At 48.7% G+C, this 21086-nt stretch overlaps 1 protein-coding gene across 2 annotated transcripts in view; it reads right to left on the bottom strand.

Moving 5' to 3' along the window:
• ZNF395 (zinc finger protein 395) overlaps positions 1-1124 on the bottom strand; it is a 36997-nt gene extending 35873 nt beyond the window's left edge. Inside the window, exon 1 of one of the 2 annotated variants that reach the window (XM_065878802.1) lies at positions 1044-1124. In XM_065878802.1, the coding sequence (XP_065734874.1) occupies positions 1044-1081 (38 nt within the window). In that variant the 5' untranslated portion in view covers positions 1082-1124. Of the gene's footprint in view, positions 1-195; positions 397-1043 lie in introns of those variants that run through there. The other variant, XM_065878803.1, reaches the window with a different exon arrangement.
• Between the last annotated feature and the right edge of the window lie 19962 nt (positions 1125-21086).

The following is a 21086-nucleotide window of genomic DNA, read 5'->3' as shown; positions in this document are numbered from 1 at the left end:
GACGGCCACCCTCTCCCGGCCGGCGCGGCCACTGCCGCAGCGCCCTCGCGCCCCTACCGGCCGCTGCCCCGGCGGCGCCCGCCTCCCGGGCCCTCCTGTCGCCGGCCCGGCCCCCACGGGCGTGCGGAGCGTGGGAAGTTCCCGGGCCGCCCCCGTCCCCGGGCTGCAGCGCCGCGAGGTCCCCGCGCAGCTCACCTCGCCCCGCCACGAGCGGTGGCGCGGGCCGGGCAGCTCCCGCTCGGACAGCTCGGCTCGGCTCGGGGCTGCGGCTGCCGCGGCCCCCGCCCGCCCGGCGCGGCCCACCGCCCGGCTCCGCTCCGGCCGCCCGCCCGCCCGCCGAGGCTCCGTTCGCGCCCACCTGGCCGGCCTGCCCTCCCTCTCCGGCACACTGCGCTCACGTACGCGGCCGCGGCCACAACCCGGCCCGGATTCCCCGCCCGGGAAGGGAGCGGAGGCGCGCGCCAGCCAGCGAGCGCCGGGGCGAGGCGGGGGACACACCCCCTCGCCGCCCTCCCTCCGTTGCCCCCCCACCGCCCTCCGTCCCCCGCCCCCTCCCCCGGCGCCGCGCGCGCACGCCGCCTGCGCGCGCCTCGCCGGTCACGCGCGCCCGCGCCCCCGCCCCAACACCCCCCCAGCGCGCGCCCGGCGTACACACCCCCGGCCGCTCGTAGACAGTGGGCGCTCAATAAGTGCCCGAGCGACTCCTCGCGCACATGCGCACTTGAACCTGACCGAGTGGTGACGCCCCCGCCCCCACCCCCAAATCGGACCCGGCGGCTGCAGCCCCGAACCAAACTTGAGTCTTAGCCTGTTTTCACTGAACCGGCCACCGAGCCAAAGTTTCTTGCTGTTGTTTTTCCAGGCCGGGCTCCGGGACGGGCTTCTCCGAGAGAGGCCGAGCTCGCCCCAAGGCGGGAAATGCCGCCAGCGGGCTCCGGGCACCTCCGACGGGCGCTTGGCGGGGGCGATCGAGACCCAGGCCGCGCCGCCCCGACCCGCCGAGCGTGAGCGAAAGGCGAGAGGGAGGGAACGCTGGAACCAACCTTTCCATCTTCCTTTGCTTTAATGTTGTCTTCTCCATTTTATGACATTTTACTCGATCTCACTCGTTTGTAGTTGTAAAGTGAGGCGTTATTTGCTGTTTCTGGAATTAACGTGAGAGAAAGTTAACTATTAGCCTTCAGCCCTTATGTAAACAATGCCAGTTGCTTTTGGCACCGTTAGGCTCTGGCTTTTGTATAATTTGTAACAAGGAGAATTGAAGCTGAGCCATTGTGTTGCTCTGTGTTTTTCAGAGATAAGACCAGAGCCACACGGTAGTGAGAAGCCCCAGTACCGATATGTGTGAGCATATAGAGTCATATTCAAATAAGTTTAATGGATAAAAGAAATAAATCCCCTCCCCCCAGAAGTTTCAAAATATTTTTGGACATACTTGTTGAGTTTGCAGTCAGTTCACCTTCAATCTGAGGTATGCTGTTTTTCCTGCAGAGAGGCAGTGGGGAGTGTGTAGGAAAGGACTAAAGGCTTTGCAGTCAGACAAGCCTGGTTTGCAATCCTGATTTTACTGCTGAACTAGTTTTATGATCTTCAGCAGGTTCTTTTATCTCTCTGAACCTCAGCATCTTTATCTGTAAGATGAAATAAAAAACATAGGTATAGTGCCTAGCTCACACCAAATAAACACAAGATATTATTTCCCTTCCCCCACCGTCCACCGTTTGTTACAAAAGAAAAAAATCTAAAAAAGAAATTCCTATAGGACATTAGTTCTCAACTGGGGATGATTTTGCCCCCAGGAGACATTTGGTAATGTCTGGAGACATTTTTGATTGTCACAACTGGGGGTAGTGGTGCTCCTAGCATCTAATAGGTATAGGCCAATGATGCTGCTAAACGTCTGGCATTGCAGAGGACAGCCCCATACAACAAAGAATTACCTGGTCTGAATTGTCAATAGTGACATCGTTGAGAAATCCTGCTATAGGCTAATTCCGCCATCGAATAATTCACCAAAGACTGGTTCTACCTTTTAATTCTCATCCTCAAGGAAACATTCTTGTTTTGCATTCGAGAGCACAAGAATGAAAGCATTTGGGGGACCACAGCAATTATATTAATATGCAAAGCCTGCCCTTAACATGAAAATGCAGATTCGAATTTTACATTTTATTATTAAAGGAATATTTTACCTAATTAACAACCGATGTATGTGCCCTAATTATTAAGGTATCTTATGATATATTATGTATTACTACAAGTCACAAATAGCTTTTGGTTCTGTTTCCCTTTCTCCTCAAGCAGTGGGTGTTTACTCACTTCCGCAGATTCAGCTCTCTGCTAAGTCCCTCACCTATCCTGAAGTTTATAACATAGTCTCTGCCCCCAAGGAATATCCAGCCTAGGTGGAAGTAGATGAATGCACATGCAACAATTAAGGAACAATACAAGATAGCGTATAATTAAGCTTTAATTGCAGCACCCAGACTAAGGTGGCACAGAGGCAAGGGAAATGAGTTCCAGCAACAACACCCAGTGCCGCCTGGCTGAGGTGTTCTGTAAATGTTTGTTGAATTAAATGAAATAGCAAAAGCTTTTGACATGAGATAGGACTCCAGCTAGTATATAATTCCATTCCAGGATTTAAACTGCTAGACTCTGTAAATGGATGTTGGTGCCTGGCTGTGAGTTTATTTTTCTTAAAACATCCAGTTCAAACTTGTAACCCAACCTGTATATTTCCTAAAACGATCAAACTTTAATAAAATGGAAACAATCATTCGTTTGACAACTATGTGAGTGCCTGCTGTGTGCAGCGTGAACCAAAAGAGTCTCTAAATTTGAACAGAACCCAGAGCTTGTTCTGTCTGAGACAGGCCATCAAAACGCATGTGCTCTCTTACAGCATATATTGAATGAATATCCCCTTTGACTGCAGGTATGTACTTGTCAGTATGCATTCCACAGTTTTGCACATTAAAACAGACTGAGAACTTTCCTTCACAAGCATCCATTCCCAAACACACACCCAGCGCTCAGAACCTCCACAGGGACTCCAGGCCCTGTCCTAAACACATACTGCACAGCACACAGGACATAAAGCAGGAGGTGCTTAGAAAACTCTAACTGGTTGGTTTCCAATCTTGGCTCCAGCCCCACCCCCCAGAGTAGAGCTCGCCCTCCCTGGAGGCTGTCCCATCCTAGAACTGCCCCTTACCTTGGCCCCCTGTTAAAATGTAGGCATCTGGTACCTCCTTTCCATCAAAGTCATTAGCTTCTCAGAGAGCATCTCCCATTAAGCTGGGGTTCAGCAAAGCAGACCCAGGCCTCGTCTCATGTGATATGGACACATTTAGAGGAGATTTTCAGGGCACTGTGAGTCTGAAATTGTCACAGTCTCCCATCCCCTGATGTAACACTTTCCAGGCTTGCCTCCCTCCAATCCATGCTTTACACCAGCCTCTTTCCTCTGCTTCAAACTCCTCCAAGGCTTCCTGTAGCTTTTATAATAAAGTCCCAGCATTGCTCATTAAGATCCTTCATGGTGGGGCTCTTAATTAGTTCTCCAGCCACTACTTGCGGCTCTCCGCCTCCAGCCCCTTCACTCTGCACTCCATACATGCTAAACTGAACTTCTGTCCTTTGCCTGAACAGACGTTTTCGTTGCTTGACCCATGCTCTTCTCTCCGCCCGAACACCCTCCGACCCCTCTCTCATGTCTTTATCTGGCTATCCTTCAGAGTCAGCTTAGATAGCACTTTCTCTCGCCTCCAAGGCTGGATTAGGTGCCTCTCCTTTAAGTCCAGTAGGACCTATACTCACTCCCCCGCCCAGTGCATTGGACCGAAATCTCCCTTCCCTTGTCCTAATTTCCCACAACACTGAACATCCTAGGAGGACAAGGAGTGTGTCTTGTCTCCATGGAATACCCAACATTTGGCAGAGTGCTGGGCGTGGGGTAGGCACTTGATAAACACTGGTGAGTAATGAATTGCTGGTTGAAACCTGGGGAGTGACTAGAGCTTTTCCATCCACGGTCCAGGCAATCCCTAGCTGGAAGCGTGCCTCATGCTGAGAAGATGTCAGGGCTGGTGAAGACTTTCTAACCACTTATTTAGAACGGGACACAGCCTATAGAATGAACTGAGTTTTCAGGTTCCACCAGAGCCTCACTCTATACCTAACCTGGCTTCTTGAACACCAATGATCTACCTAACACCTCCACTTGGATATCAGATTGGATCTCAAATGTCCACGTCCAAAACCAGAGTTTGATTTCCCTCCCAAATCGGCTTCTCCCTATCTCGGTAAGTGGCAATTCCATTTTTCTAGTTGCTCAGGAAACAAAGAAACAAGAAAATCTTGGAGTCCTTTCTTTAATCCTTAACTCCTTTCTTTTTCTTTTACTACACATCGAATCCACCAGAAAATCCTGTTGATTCCATCTAGGAAATATATCCAGAATCAGTGACATCCCTCCATTTCCAGCCCTCCATCACTAGGTGGACCACCATCTCTCTGAGCTGCATTTCCGCAATAGACTTCTACCGGCTCTCCCTGCTTTTTCTGTTGCCTCCTTACACTCTGCACAACACCGTAGTGGCCAGAGTGATCCTTTTAAAACCTAAGTCAGATCACATTACCATTCTGTTCAAAACCTTCAACTGCTTCCCACCTCCCTCACTGCAAGGCCCCCCAGTCAACTCTCTGGTCCCACCACCCACCACTCTTCCCTGGGTCCCCCAGTGCCAGCCACACTGGCCCCCTTGCTCTTCCTCAGACCCACTTCCAATTCAGTCTTTTCAAGGCTGTCCCTTTGGGCTGGAATGATCTTCCTCCAGATATCCACATGGCCAGCTCCGTCACTTGACTCAGGTCCCTGCTCAAAAGCACTCTTATGAGAAAGACATTCCCTCACTAACCTATCTAGATAGCACCACCCAACCATCCCTTGGCCCAGCTTTATTTCCCTTAGCATTTATCACCACCTGACAGCCTGTTTCCACCCACTCGACTATAAGTTCAAGGATAGTAGAGACTGTAGTTTTGTTTACTGTGTATCCCCAGCTTCTAGAACAGTGTCTAGTATATGGTAAACATTCAAGAAATAATCACGAGGGACTTCCCTGGTGGCTCAGTGGATAGAACTGCACGCTCGCAATGCAGGGGGCCCGGGTTTGATCCCTGGTCAGGGAACTAGATCCCACATGCGTGCTGCAACTAAGATTTGCATGCCACAACCAAGGAGCTCCTGCAACTAAGGAGCCTGAGAGCCGCAACTAAGACCTGGTGCAGCCAAATGAATAAATATTTTAAAAGAAGAAAGAAAGAATCACGAATCAAGGATCTGGTTAGACTACCAAAACGTTATCCCTGAACAGGTTCCTATCCACTGCTTTAATCCCAACTAGTCCCTCCAGAATTTAGCTCTCCTACATTAGGGCATCAGGATACCAGCAGCCCAATCGCCTGCCACTCTACTTCTCATCCACTTAGACCAGGGACATCTATTACCTCAGTGATACACAGTTTGAAACACAGCTTCCATATCACAACCTCAAACCAGGCTATGAGTTTCAAATGAAAAGGATAATACTGCAAATTTTGCATTTGTAGCAGACTTTATCCTTTTCTTTTGATTTAGAAAAAGTACAATGTGTCCTAGTGACCAAAACAGACCCAACACCTAGTTTAAGCTTTTCATTCTAAAAGGCACAAGACTCAGGAACTCAAAAGAGAAAATCAGGGACTTCCCTGGTGGCGCAGTGGTTAACAATCCTCCTGCCAATGCAGGGGACACGGGTTCGATCCCTGGTCTGGGAAGATCCCCCATGCTGCGGAGCAACTAAGCCCGTGCACCACAACTACTGAGCCCACGTGCTGCAACTACTGAAGCCCGTGCGCCTAGAGCCCAAGCTCCTCAACAAGAGAAACCACCAGGATGAGAAGCCTGTGCACCGCAAAGAAGAGTGGCCCCCACTCGCCGCAACCAGAGAAAGCCCGCGCGCAGCAACGAAGACCCAACGCAGCCAAACAGAAAAAAAATTTTTTAATAATAATAAAGAGAAAGTCTGTTGCAGTTATGCCTGAGGCAACTGGCATCTTCTCTCTGATCTACCCAATCTATAAGGCTTTCCAGGAGAAGGTGGGCTTTGCATTTCATTGAAGAGATAGGATTGACAGGTTGCAAGTAGGCTGTTCAAAGCTTAAGGGTATCCCTGGAGTAGCTGCTTACATCTGCACAGCCATACTTTTTAACAAACAAGCTCCCACATGTGTAAGGATACTCACAGACACACCCCAGCGCATAAACACCCAGATCCTTGCTTACTTCTTCCTAGCTCTGAAACTGGGAATACAAGAAACAGTGCATATTCACAAGGGGAAAAAATGAGCTGACTTTGGGAAGACAGACCATAAAGCCCTATAACTCTGGGTATGAAAGAATGTGTAAGCCCAGGCAGGCTCTCTGTGCACATCTGGTTTTTCCTTTTATGCTTCTGTGATTTCTATGACACAGGAAATCCATTCTGGAACAACCCTGTCTGCTTTCTAGTGAGGACATAAAAAATGAGGATTAAAAGTATGTTCATCTCACTGTTCAGGGCAGGCAGATAAAATCCAGAACAGTACCAATTTGAGGGTGGACCAGCTCCAACTTCATCCTCCATGGTGCCCCAGGGGAGATGCTAGTAACTGAGACACAGGAATGAGAGGCCTAGGAAAAACTTTCTGCCCAGGCTTCAGACTATCTAGGCATGGCTCTCACGCTGAAGCATACCAGGTACGGGAAAATATCACGTGGTGAAAATACCAGTTCCGTCAACTCAACAAATACTATTGGAACCGCTCCCAATTTCACTGGGAGTCCTTCTCCATTCGCCTTCCCCAGTGTAACCTTTGTAAAAACAGTCTTCTCATAGAAAGTCCTTAAAATGGGCTGAAGCAGCCAGCTTTCCCACTCCAGGAGATAACACAGAGCTGTTTCAGAGATAAGCAACATTAAATAAGGTGGAAAAAGACAGGAAAACTTAGACTGTGAAACTGAAGAGGACTGGGTCACACCCCAGTGGGGTTGGGGGCTGAAGTCATCTCACCCCCGAGGTAACAACTGTGATGAGAAAAGCAGATTGGGAGAAAAGAGAGATAAGTAAAGGCAAAACAACCAGTAAGAAGCAAAGCAGTCCCAGAAAAGTGTGCATTGTGAATGCACCTCCGTGCCACCCCTTATTTTAGTTTCTTAGGTTCCAATCAACAATAATTACTTTTCTGGAACTTTCCTGGCGGTCCAGTGGTTAAGACTCCGTGCTTCCAGCGCAGGGGGCAAGAGTTGGATCCCTGGTCAGGGAACTAAGATCCCACATGTGGCATGGCCAAAAAACCCCACAAAAACAATAATTACTTTCCTGCCCTGTGTTTTTTGTCATGTGATTTTGCTCTTAAGCCTTCTATTTTTGTTTTCCCTCCCATGGCAGTAGTACTCTCCCCACTCCACAGCTTCCCAGAGACGGGGCTGGAGGCCTTTTCTCTGGAGAACTTGCCAGAGTTTCATTTTGCCAAGCTGTTAACCCCCTCAAATACTAGCCCTACATAAAGTCTGAAACTTAGCTTCTCCTTCAAATTTAATTTTTTCAAATTGAAATCATTTAGTGACAAAAAATTTCTCCTCTTTCCATAGACCTGCCTAAACTAATTTAGATGAAAAGGGTGAGCCTTCCTGATCTTTGGTTTTCTGAAGAAAGTCAGTCAAATACTTGCCCAGGAAACCCATAATCTTACCTTGATAATATATCCATATAGTCACCATGGGGATTCTTTTTCACGGTGATTCTCTACAATTCATCTAGCTTTAGGCCACATCCTGCCTTAAGAATTCTTATAATACATTAGAGTAGGGGCTTCCCTAGTGGTGCAGTGGTTAAGAATCCGCCTGCCAATGCAGGGGATTCGGGTTCGAGTCCTGGTCCAGGAAGATCCCACATGCCGCGGAGCCACTAACCAAGTGCACCACAACTACTGAGCCTGTGCTCCAGAGCCCGCGAGCCGCAACTATTGAGCCCAAAGTGCTGCAACTACTGAAGCCTCGCACCTAGAGCCCATGCTCCTCAACAAGAGAAGCCACTGCAATGAGAAGCCTGAGCACCGCAACAAAGAGTAGCCCCCGCTCACCACAACTGGAGAAAGCCCGCGCGCAGCAATGAAGACCCAGCGCAGCCAAAAATAAATAAGTAAATAAATATTAAAAAGAAATACATTACAGTAGAAATCCTGTGAGTTAACAAAATCCTGTTCAATTATCCTTTTGCATTACCCACCTGGGAGCACTCCGATTTGCCAATACTTGTTTTCGACATGGCCACTCACAATCTTCTCACTTATAAATTGTCGAATCACCAAATCCCAACTTTCTCCATCTGACAGTATAATTGATTGCGTCTCAGATCACCCCTGATAAGCTTTCAATGATTCCTGAGGGCAAGAGAAGTGGCTAGCACCTCACCTAGGTTTTCAGCCATTTAGCATCCAAACGTGGGAGTGAAGATCTGCCATATATAGGAACCAGATTTCTATCTAGTCCCAGACCACCCTAGGTTGTTATTTGTCGATATTTCTCTTCTTCCTTCATGGCTGTCCTCCCAATCCAAACTAATCGCCGAAAGAGAAAATTCACTAGCCAATAACCTGCCAAGCTTCTTTGACATGAATACTAAAAGCCAAAATGGCTGGGAAATCATTACTATCACATACTTTGGCATCCACTGGTCCCACGGCCAACACGCTAACCCACCACTTGATAAATGAAAGTTATCATCCTCAGTGATTTCTTCTATGCATTGGGAAAGGTGCAGGAGGTGAGATGCTATCGCACCTTTAGTGAGTTAGAGGGGTGATGAAATGCTGATAGCAGACTTGTGATATCTGGGTGACACAGCCAGGAGAAAAACCAATTCAGTTCAATAAAAGCCTTAAAAATAATATGTCTTTGTTGACATTTTCTTTAGGAGGAAAGCCAAGAAGGAATTTCATCTCACTACACATAACAAAGCTTCCAAAAATCCTCTTTTCAAGCTTCTGTCCCCCCAAATCCTACCCCCATACGCAGCTGTCTCTCTCCCCTCCTCCTCCTTCTGTCTTCCACTGTCCTCACCTTGTTCTCTTTGTCTCCTTACTACCCCTTTCCCTTTTTCTGCTCCTTCTTCAAATGGATAAATAGCCTGCCCCTGACTTCTGTCTCTGAACTTTGTCAAAGACCTAGCAGCTGACTGAGCCAGCCAAGAATCCTCCCCATGGAAGCCAGGGAGTGGCAAGGGATTGGTATCATATATATTGGAATTTTAATGTTTTTCTTTTCTGCTTCTCATGACAACAGTATCAGTATCAGACCAGTTCCAGTCTCTCAGGTTCCTCTATAGTTTTATCCCCAGACCCTTAGAGTAGCTGAAAAAGTATGTGAAGGACCTGCTCATCTTTCCCTGCTCTCCTTGGACCACTGACCACCTTTTGCCCAATGGCCTACCTAGCTGTCCATCACCAGAATCATTCAGGAAGAAGAAGAATGATCTGTCAGGGACTCCATCTGCCTCTAAGATCCCGTGATGCCTAAGGCCACTGCCCCTTGTAGTTCAGTGTCATTTTTCATTGCATCTCTGAAACTGACTGGTCCCCTTCCCATGCTTCAGCTGGAATCCACTAATAGAGTAGTCATTACTGGACCCTCTTTCTTTATCCTTTCACTAAAAGCCTTCTAATAATCTCATTTCAAAAATCTCAATCTTGGGCTTCCCTGGTGGCGCAGTGGTTGAGAGTCCGCCTGCTGATGCAGGGGACACAGGTTCGTGCCCCGGTCCGGGAAGATCCCATGTGCCACGGAGCGGCTGGGCCCGTGAGCCATGGCCGCTGAGCCTGTGCATCCGGAGCCTGTGCTCCGCAACAGGAGAGGCCACAACAGTGAGAGGCCTGCGTACCGCAAAAAAAAAAAAAAAAAATCTCAGTCTTATCCTCTTCGTGATTCAGACTATTACAATAGCCCAAGGTTAAATGTTATCTATCCAACTTCTAATTTGAGTTTGTTGGCTGGTGTCCTGTTTACCATACAATACTACTGAGGAAGAATTCTATTTTCTTCTGTCTACCCATATCCATGGGACACTTGGTATGACTCATGGGAACTAGAATACTTAAGAAGTGATAGTTGTGGCCAGCACCCAACTTCCATTATTTTCTGAGGGATAAAGAAATAATTCTGTGCCAAACTTATTAGTCAGCCCTCTCTTTGGAGACAAGTGACAGGAACTGAATTCATGCTAACTTAAGCAAAAAAATGAATTTGTTGGCTCACTTAACTGGGAAATCCAGGAGTTTATACTGGCCACAGACACAGCCAGACCTCAGGTTTAAACAAAGTTGTCAGGGTTTGTGCTCTAAATCTCTCCTTTCTGCTTTGCCCCCTTTTGTGAGTCCCCTTCTCTCCTATTTCAAAAGAACCACCCCCCACCCCGCGCAAAAAAAAGAGCTTCCTTCATACATTTGGGAAGCCTGTTGCTGGCAACTACCAACTATGACATCCCGATTTAGCAACACCAGCAGAAAACAAAATTCTCTCTCTCACTATTCACATATTAGTTCCAGGGAGAGACTCTAATTGATTCTGCTTAGTTAAAATGCCCCACTTTGGACTACTGTTGCCAGACGGATGGGTTACTATGATTTTGAGCCTAAGTAAAACCACAGGGAATAGAGGACTGATGTCCCAGAGGAATGAACGCTGGAGAGAGACATCACATATGTCCGCTACGCAAACGGGAGGGAGGAAAGGAAGGAGAGCATCTAGGGGTCAAAGGACTCATGTTCCTGTGCTCTTTTACCAGCTGGGTGATTTCGGACATGCCACTTCGTCTTTCTGAGCCTCAGTTCCTCAGGTATAAAATGGTTACATGGTAGTTACTAGTACAATATCAAATTATATATGACAATATCTCTGTATGGTACCAGGTGATTTTTCAGATAATGGAAAACTGACTTAATTGAGGAGGGCATTTTTTACGAATACATTATGGAGCATTTTACCAAAAGCTTTTTCATCTACCGTGCAAATTGGAAAATGAAGTTCAAGAGGCTGGAATGCCTAGCATATAAACTAACTTATTTGTGTAACTGTAGCCATACGCAGACACGCAAAAATATATGACGATCCTGCAACTGAATCATTTCCTGGATTAAGAAATGTGGCAGAGACCCACTCCGAGACAACACGCACGCAGACATCCACCTCGTGAGGCAGGAGTCCCTACGAGCACGTCTGCACAGCCCTTTCCTCCGGGGAGGGGAGCCCATTCTAGGTTTAAGGAATTTCAGGGCCGAAAGGCTTGCGGGCGAGCACCCTTCACCAACTAGTGTGTGTGCGTGTGTGTATGTGTGTGTAGGCGGGGGGGGGGGGGGGCGGCGGGCGCTGTACAGGCTAGATTTAAAAACCCCACACACCAAAAAAAACAACAAAAAACAAAACTGTCCTGGGCGTCTTTAGCTGGACCCTTCCAGGAACGCAGCAGCCTTGGCACCTTCGTTGCCGTCCCGCCTTCCGCCCCTCCTCCGCCCCACTGCCGGTCCGGGAGCTCGCAGATCCAGCTCCGTGTTTTCCCAGCCGCCCTCCCGCCCTTCGGGTTAAAGCTCCCCCGCCAGGAGTAAACAAGCAGCCCGACAGGCAGCCGGTAGGACCGGCCCCCTCTCCCCGTTTCCTGCGCCAGCCCCAGCAACAGGCCCTGCCCTTCGCGACAGGCCCCGCCCCGTACCGCCAGCCCACCACCTCTCCGCGTCCGTCGGCCTCGGCCGGGTCCGGGCAGCCGGCCCAGTCCCCGGCCCGCCCCCGGAGCCGCCTCCCTCAGGACCCCGCACCCCGCCCGCCCGCGAGCCCCCAGCCCGCGCCGAGGGAGGGTGCGTGGCGCACACGTGACTCGTGTTGTGGGCGGAGCCTGCGTGGGCCCGGGCGGCGAGGGCCGCGGGGGCCGGGAGGGCGGGTCCGGCCTCGCCTCTCTCACTCCCGCGAGCCCGCCTGGGCCGCGGACTGCCGCCAGCCCCTCCTCCGGCCGGGCTGGGGCCCCGCTCTGGCCCCTCGCCCGGCGAGCGCTTAGGCCTCCCAGTGACTTTGCCACTGTGACTACTCCTCCTCGCGCAGTCTCCCCCTGCAGCCCGGCCGCTGGGCTCGCTCCCGACTCCTCGCCCCCAAGTCCCCACTCGGCAGAGCCTCTGAAGTTTCCTGCCCGGTCTGCAGCGCCTTGCGTACTCACAAGCCCCCTGCTGCACAGACACATCGCCTTCCTGCTTGCACCCGCAGAGAAGTCCTCCTGCACACACAGAGCTGTGTTGTACCGCCTTCCGACACCTCTCCATTCATTACCTATCCCGGCCCAGCTCCCTTTCCTTTCTCGTACTTTGAAGGTGGGGAAAACTGAGGTTCAAGAAAGTGAAAAGATTTCCTAGATCCGGAACCAAGACCAGACCTCCCGTGGCCAGGGCCTTCTCTGCCCTGATCCTTTCCTGCAATTCAGGGTCAAACTGACTACCCTGAACCGGTAGTTCCAGCCTTGGTTATCAGTTAATACCCTCTAGATCTCCCCACGCACACATCCCCCAGGGAAAATGTACCCGCCCTCTACCTTCTGTCCGTCTCAGGGTAGCTCAGGAAATAGATCAGAGCTGGCAGAAAAGAAAACCTTTACCGAGAGACAGTTTCATCTCGAGGTTGGGAGCGTGGACTTGGAACCAGTCGGCCTAAATTCCAGTCCTAGCTCTTCCCCCTACTAGGTATCTTGGGCAAGCCATGTGACTGCTCTCTGCCTCTAGTTCCTCACTTGAAAATCGAGGATAATGACACTACCTACCTCCTAGAGTTGCTGTGAGGATTAAATGAGTTACTATAAGTAGAGTTAGGACAGCACCTGTCATATAATAAAGCCATCAAAGAAATCACTCTGGGCTAGCCACTGTGCTGGGTTTCTTTACGTCCTAGCTCTCTTTCCTGATGCCTCCCTCTGTGTATTGCAGGCAGATTAATCTCTCAGGCCAGGCTCAGCTTTAGAGGAGTGACTTCAGGCTCCAGCAGATAGCGACTGGAAGGGCAGAGGCAGGGGAGCCATGTTGGCTGGGGCCTCCCCAGGTTGAGAGCAGCACAGCTGACTTCTGAGGAGGGGAACAGGATGTGTGGCAGAGTGAGGACAGAGGCAGGGAGCTTCTGAGCTCTGCCCTTGTAGGGTGTACATGGTGGGGTGCTGGAATTGGGGGAAAGCTGGGATTCAGAGGGGGGATTCAAACAGTGCAGTGGGGAGACAAAGGCCACTCCCAGAGAGAATGTCAGATAGATACTCCACTGGTTGCTGACCTTTTAGCTCCTGACCCCTCATTCAATAAATTCCGCAAGTGAATATGTGCATCTAATCCTCCCTTGTAAATTTCTTGAGGGCAAGCTCTGTGTTTTGGTCTCCTTTTTTCATCCTTTAGCACCTATTTCAGTGCTTTGGAAATAAGTGATCAACAAATGTTTGAATGTTTTTAAATGAAAGTATAACATGCCTGTCACTGAGTTGGGCCTCGGCCGAAGGGTCCTGATTTTAAGAAAAGGAATCTTGGAGTTTCCCTATCCAACCCCCTCACTTCTGAGTTAATTTGCCCCGGGGTTATACAGAAAGTTAGAAACAGAAGCCAAGTCTCTGCTTTCCGTCTGATGTTATTTCCATGACATTGCACTGGACTTACAACGCAATTGGAAGGAAAAACAAACTCCCTAAAAGCTATAAAACAAAATAAGGCAGTGTGTGGTTAATTCCTGAATGCAGGGGTCAAATGGGAGGAGTGGTAGGAGTTGGGAGGACTGCAATGCCCAGGGCCTGGGATCAGTCAGAAAATGCTCACTCCAAGAGAGGGGACCGGTCCTAAAGAATGGGTAGGATTCAGGACTGTGGAGAGGAGAGACAATTCCTGGCTTTCCCTGAGGCCCTGGTGGATATTTAAAGGTCAGTGAAGAAACCAGTCTGGTTAGAAGACAGGTTTGGGTTGGGTTAAGGCGGTGGGGGGGAGCGGGGGATGCTAAAAGGTTAAGTTGAATCCTTTTTTTGGCCGCACTGCTTGCGGGATCTTTGTTCCCCCCCAGCCCCCTGCAGGAATTGAACCTGGGCCCTCAGCAGCCAAAGGGCGGAGTCCTGACCACTGGACGGCCAGGGAATTCCCAGAAGGTTAACTTGAGATGTGGGGAAATTTCAAATACCAGGATAAGGAGTTTCAGCCTTGCTCTGTGGATGATCGGGAACCCCTGAAAATAGACACTGAGCTAGGCGCTGCACCAAGGCAAGACACCAGACAAATATCTGCCAACTTGGTCTGATTTGCATCTTTCGTAGACAGTTGCTTGCCATATATGTGCATTTACTTAATTTACCCACACAAGAAGGGAAACGCCACCAACCAGCTTGTCTATATTTGTTTTGTCTCCAAATATACATGATATCTGTGTGGGAGCAGAGGAAAGAGAGGGAGATTGAGTGCCTGTGCCTGCTGCAGACCAGGGACTTTCATCTGTGATATCTCATGTAACCCTCACAATCTTGTGGGGTGTGGGTTTTATTGCTCCAGTAACACCAGAGATGATTGCCCAGATCACAGAGTTGGAAGTGGTGGGGCCGGAATTCAAACTCAGCTTTGATGGCAAAGCCCTTTCCAGTCCCCCTGTCACAACTTTCCAGTGAGAGGATACAGACATTGCCTTCCCACTCTCAGGTTCCTTCTTACAGAGGGTCAAGTGTGGAGATGACCCAGCCAGGCTCACATTTCTAGGAGTGCTTTCACATCCCTGGTTTTCTATTTTTATCTTTCCATTCTTATCTTCCTATTCTTATCGTTTCTAGTCTTATTCTTATCTTAAGCATCAGGACCCCTCCTTGCATAGGCCCCTGGCAAGCCCTCTACCCAGTTCTGAACCCCTAATCACGCATTACTGTCTGTACAGAGAACTTCAACAATTGTATAAGCTTCAGGTCCTGTGAAACCTGGATCTGCCCCATCTGGATGACCTCCATCAAGTGACTTTCTGAGACTTAATTTCCTTGTCTATATAAAAAATCATCCTAGACTCTGGCCTATCTATTTTATTTCATTTTTTTCAGGCCACACCGTTCGAATGCAGGATGTTAGTTCCCCAGCTACAATCACGTACTCATGAAATTTGTGCACCTGTGGGGCTCTGCAAACTTCTCAGACCTTGGAATCAGAATGTGCACAGCCACCCTCTTTTTCTTTTCCCCATCAATTTACTTTTTAACACAGCAGCCGCAAAAAACCCAACTCCATAAACGCGGGATGTCATCGAAACTGTCATGCAACCTTATGTTGAAATTGTGGATTTCCTTTAACCGGTAATGCATACAGTGTGGAACCGGTGTTACCCATCAGTGTGTTTCCCTCAACAACGTAAAAATATCCCAAGGTGCCCCTGTGAATTTTCTGCAGCACCCTGGGGTGAGATGGCACACAGTTTGGGAACCTGGGACTGAGGACTGTTGTTAGAGACTGTTTAAGGAAGCCGCCAGAGGGCAGCAGAGTTCTCTCCCAGAGAATGGGGGAGGGGGGACTCACTTATACCCTTATTCAAGTTTTGCCACAGTGTTATTACTCAGCTATCCACAGGGAATTTTCCAGAAGTTGCCCTTCCTGCTGCCTCTCCACTCTGCCTTGTGGCTATTTACATGACATTAACAATGCAAGGAATGATGGTGGTTTGTTGGGAGTCCTGAGCTCCAGTTCTAGATCTGCCCCTTGAGAGGTCCAACACCTTGACCATAACCTCCTCTTTCCAAAGTCCCTTCCAGATTTAAGTATGTATGAATCTATGAATGTACCCTCAGTCTTTCTCCCGAGAAGCCAAAGTTTCTAATACACTTGATTTTAACTTGGCCTCAAGACTAGGAAGGAAAGAAGTAGCTCTCTTTCCACACATGCTGCATGCAAGGAAGCTGGGGAATGTGCCATCTTTAAATCAGATAAAAATCCGTTTTCATGTCAGGCAAATTTATGAAAAGAGGGAAGAAAGAACAACAAGAAGCTCTATACAGGGGGGCTTCTGGGGTGAAGGAAATGTTGTTTCTTGATCTGAATACAAGTAACTGGGTGTGTTCAGTTTGGGAAAGTTCATCAAGCTATAGACTTTTGATATTTGCATCTCTCTGTACAAATAAATAAATAAATAAATTACAAAAAGGGAGGAAAGCAAATCGCAGAATTGAAGTGATATATAACTTACATAAACATAAAAATATAACACAAACAATGCTTTTTAAAAAAATATTTATTCATTATTTATTTTCTATTTTTTGGCTGTGTCGGGTCTTAGTTGCAGCACACGGGATCTTCGTTGTGGCATGCGGGATCTCTCGTTGCGGTGTACAGACTTCTCTCTCGTTGTGTTGTGCGGGTTTTCTCTCTCTAGTTGAGGTGCACAGGCTCAGGAGTTGTAGTGCGAGGCTTAGTTGGCCCACAGCATGTGGGATCTTAGTTTCCCGACCAGGGATCGAACCAGCGTCCCCTGCGTGGGAAGGTGGATTCTTTACCACTGGACCACCAAGGAAGTCCCCAAACAATGCTTTTAAAATTAAAAACAAAAACAAAATAAAACCTGACAATAAATTGTAAACGTGTTAGTATGCTGTATGTTTGTGTTAAGGTTTCAAAATAAATTTTAAAGCATTTGAAAAACAAAATAAAATAAAAGTCTTGCCAGCTCCAAGGAAGCTTTAAGCCTTGGGCCAGGAGTAGGGATGCTCCTTTCCTTCTGCATGAAAGAGTGGGATTTTTGAAAGGTCCTCTTTTTTCCCTGTTCTTTTTCCTGTCATACTACTGAGGGTCAGATGCTGAGCCAGTCCAGTGCAGACCCATTATGGGAATTCCCTGGTGGTCCAGTGGTTAGGACTCTGCGCTTTCACTGCTGAGGGCCTGGGTTCAAACCCTGGTCGGGGAACTAAGATCCCATAAGACTCGTGGCACAGCAAAAAAAAGAAGAAAAAGTTTATCAGGATATTCTGCAGAGTTAATATAGGCAAAATCCACATTGCTCAAGAATTCAGGATTGGCTAAGCAATCATCTCGAGTAGCCAAGAGACAGAGGCCTCTGCTCAATCTAAGGGCGTTGATGGGTTACCTGTTTTCATTGTGAAGCTAGTTCAGGACAGCCTGAATCCAAGGAAACAGTCAGTGATCAGAGGCTGCAGGAAAGAGCATGGGATGCCTGTGTCCTAGCCTTGGTGACTCAACTAGCAGAGTGGCCAGAGAGTACCTCCTCTTGAAAATGATGAGTAGACACTGGATAAGGTCTCTTCTAGCTTGAAGATTCAATCATTTTGTGAGTTAGTGATGCTAAGAGAATGGTTAATTGTCTTAAGGAGACCCCAGAGAAGAAGTAAGCAACACATCCACTCTGGAAAGAATAGTTAAAGCAGTCTTTAAAAACATCACAAGGGGGCTTCCCTGGTGGCGCAGTTGTTAAGAATCCGCCTGCCAATGCAGGGGACACGGGTTCGAGCCCTGGTCCGCGAAGATCCCATATGCGGCAAAGCAACTAAGCCCGTGTGCCACAACTGCTGAGCCTGCACTCTAGAGCCCGCGGGCCATAACTACTGAGCCCACGTGCCACAACTACTGAAGCCCGGGCGCCTAGAGCCCATGCTCCGCAACAAGAGAAGCTACCGCAATGAGAAGCCTGTGTGCCACAGCGAAGTAGACCCCGCTAGCTGCAACTAGAGAAAGCCCGTGTGCAGCAATGAAGACCCAATGCAGCCAAAAATAAATAATTTATTAAAAAAAAGAACATCACAAGGCCAGTGGCCCAGATGGGAGATGCAAGGCAAATACCTGAATATAACTAACTTCAAAGGTAAGGCCAGAACAGGAGGCTCTGGGTGCAGGAGTGAGCTGAATTTATGGGGCTGGGAATGCAGGCCAACTTAGTGGATAGAATATGGTAAAACCACGTGGTGACAAATTTGCAGCCAAATAGAAGTAAACATGAAAAGTGGTTGCTGCAGCTTTGTGGTTTGATCCCATCAGTGCTGTACTATGATTGGGTTGACATGGTACAAAAGGGTTTAGAAGTTAAGAAAAAGTGCAGATCTTGTTCATATTCACTCTCTCTCTACCCCTTTGCAAAGGGGTAAAAGAGAAAGCAACATATGCTATCAGTTACAGAGTATCAAGGAATCGGAAGAACCACTCTGACTTCAGTTTCCTCATCTGTGAAATGAGGGCCATAATACTACCTTCCTCAAAGGGTGACTATGACCTAACACTCAGAGCATGCAAACTCATACTCAATAGAGTGGCTATTATTATTTATTCTATTATTATACATTATGCAATGCCAAAGCTCCAGAAAGTCACCCAGAGTCCCTTCAGCAGTCCTGAAGGGAGAGGCACTCAGTTTTCAAGATTTTTTTTCTCCCCTCTTGGCATTTTGCATTCACCTTTATTATAGCACTTGTCCATTTAGATTTTAATTCTTCGTGGGATGAGGTGAGAGTGAGGTCATTTCTGTGCACAAGGTTGCTTCTTTTCTCTCTACTTTATTCTCTAAGGTCTCCCGCTGTATGGGGACTTTTTTTTTAATTGAAATACATTTGACATATAACATTGTGTACGTTTAAAGTGCACAGCTTGTTGATTTGATACATTTGCAGTATGATTACCACTGTAGCATTAGCTAGCACTTTGATCATATCACATCACAAAACTATCATTTCATTTTTGTGGCGGGACGAAGTAAGATCTAGTCTCTTAACAAGTTTATAATACAATATTGTTGTCTATGATCCCTGTATTGAGCATTATATCCCCAGGACTTATTAGATCCCCAGTCTGCTAGTTCCAAGTATGGGTCATTTAGTACCCTTAAATGACATCTCCCCTACTCCCCCAGCCCCCAGCCCCTGGTAAGCACCATTCTACTCTGTTTTTACCAGTTCAGCTTTTTATAGATTCCGCATGTGAGTGATATCATACAGTATTTGTCTTTCTCTGTCTGACTTATCCCCCCTAGCATAATGCCCTCAAGGTCCAATTATATATATCTGTTTTCTATGTGATACATATATCCCACATCTTCTTTAGCCATTCATCCCTCTACTGGTACTTAGGTTGTTTCTCAGGGATTCTGAGAATTCTTAATAGGAATAATTACTTAACACCTGAGCTTTGACTTCTTATTGGCCTGATCCCATGGGAGCCACTGCATCCGTTAGCAGGCTGAGACCCTGAGGAAACACACTGAAGTAACCTCACTTGGAGGCAGGAGGGCAGGGTTCTAGAAGAGAGCCTTCTGGCTGATTTCCCTTCCATCTTTAAGATACTGATTGGGTGGTATCGTTTCAAAGCTTTAGGGGAATAGAAAATGATGGGGGAAACTGAAAAACAAGAACTGGCCAAAGTCCCCAATAGTCAATGTCTGAGTCTAAAAGTCTTTGAATTTTTCTTTACATTTTTAACGAAAGGAGGCAGGTAGAGCAGAGGTTTTGGGTGGAGGAGAGATGGGGTTACCTGATCAAGGCCCTGGTGTCTTTCTCTGATCAACACATACCGGTGTACTAAGACTGGCCATTCATTCAGTGCGACTGGAAAAATAAATTAGTACAGTCTTTGTGGAGAACAATTTAGTATTAAAGAATCAGGAACTTTAAAAATATTTTTATCCTTTGGACCTTTAAAAAATGAAAATGGTTACATTTCATTTTAAAAAATGAAAATGGTTACATTTTACGTTAGCACAGAAAATGTGTTCAAGGAAATGGGAAATGTTTGTAAGGCTATTAAGCACAAGAAGATAAATAATTTGCACAGAATTATCAATTATGTAAAGAAAAATATACATAGCCTCATATGAAGAAATATCCCCATATGTCAAGTGTTTCTTGTGGTTAGTGGAACGATGGGTGCTCCTGTTTTTTTAGTTTGTTTTTTTTCTTTTTGGTCAAATTAAGTTACACTTCTGTAACTATGGTGGCAGGCTGAGGTTGAAACCGACCTCAAATCCTCTCAGTTTCCTTCCCAATTCTTTGAATCAGGTTAATTTCCTCCAGGTTAATTTCCCCCTCTTAAAAGTGTTGAAGCCCCCAGCAGGGTCCTTCAGGCGAGCCCAGCGAGGCTGGAGAAAGAAGATTCGAGAGGCCGAGGCGAAGCGGGGAGGGCGGCGTCGGGGGAGGGCGGGCTTCTGCACGTTCCTTCCCAGATGCGAGCACCGCCGGGGCGTCCTGCCTCGTGCTTCCCGGCTCGTCAGCGCTCGGAGGAGCTGCGCCCGGGACGCCCCCAGACCACGCGGGGCGACGGCTGCCAAGGCCCTGAGCCGCTCGGCGTCCCCGCTCCGTCTCTGCCCGGGCACAACGCCTAAGCCCCGGCTGCGGCCGGCGGAAGCGCCCGGGCCCGGGGGCAGCGCGAGGCCCCTCCCCGCCAGCTCAGCCTCCGGGCGCGCGGGGCCAGGAGGGCGGCGGCGCGGACGTGCCTCGGCCCACGGAGGCCTCCCTGCGCCGCTCGGGGCGCGAGGCCGGCGGGCGGGGAGAGCGGAGGGGACGCGAGGAGGAGCGTGGAGGCCGGGCAGCCCCGCAACCCGGACGCGCTGCCTTCCCCGCGGCCTGCACGGCCTCTTGGTCCCCGAGTCGTGCTCGGCCCGCGGATGGGAATCGCGTCCCCGGGCCGTGCACGCGCTTCTGCGCCGGGGTGGCTGGCTTCTCCCCGCCCGCGCCCCGCCGTCTGGTCCTGCGGGCTTTCCACCAGACCGATCGTTAAGGCCCGCTCAGTCCTAGGCACCAGACGAGGTTTTAAGGCAGCGTGTGGCTTGTCCTCAGTCTGTCCCCTCACCTTTTTGGCCTTGGCTGTCTTTCTACCTCGATTTTCCTTCCGTCCGGCTGCCTGACCAAGGCTAAGTCTGCCGACCCAAAGGCCTTGAGCCCATCTTTCGCCTTTTCTGTAAATCCACCCTCACTCGGCAGCTTCGGTAGTCTCCTCCCACCATCCACTACCCTTTCGCAACACACATGCCCAAGGCTAAGTGAAATTTGACCTGC

This window comes from Phocoena phocoena, chromosome 6, assembly GCF_963924675.1.
Source record: "Phocoena phocoena chromosome 6, mPhoPho1.1, whole genome shotgun sequence".
In the NCBI taxonomy this organism is placed as follows: Eukaryota; Metazoa; Chordata; class Mammalia; order Artiodactyla; family Phocoenidae; genus Phocoena; species Phocoena phocoena.
The sequence above is the reverse complement of the archived record's forward strand: the minus strand, read 5'-3'. Positions and strand labels throughout refer to the sequence as shown.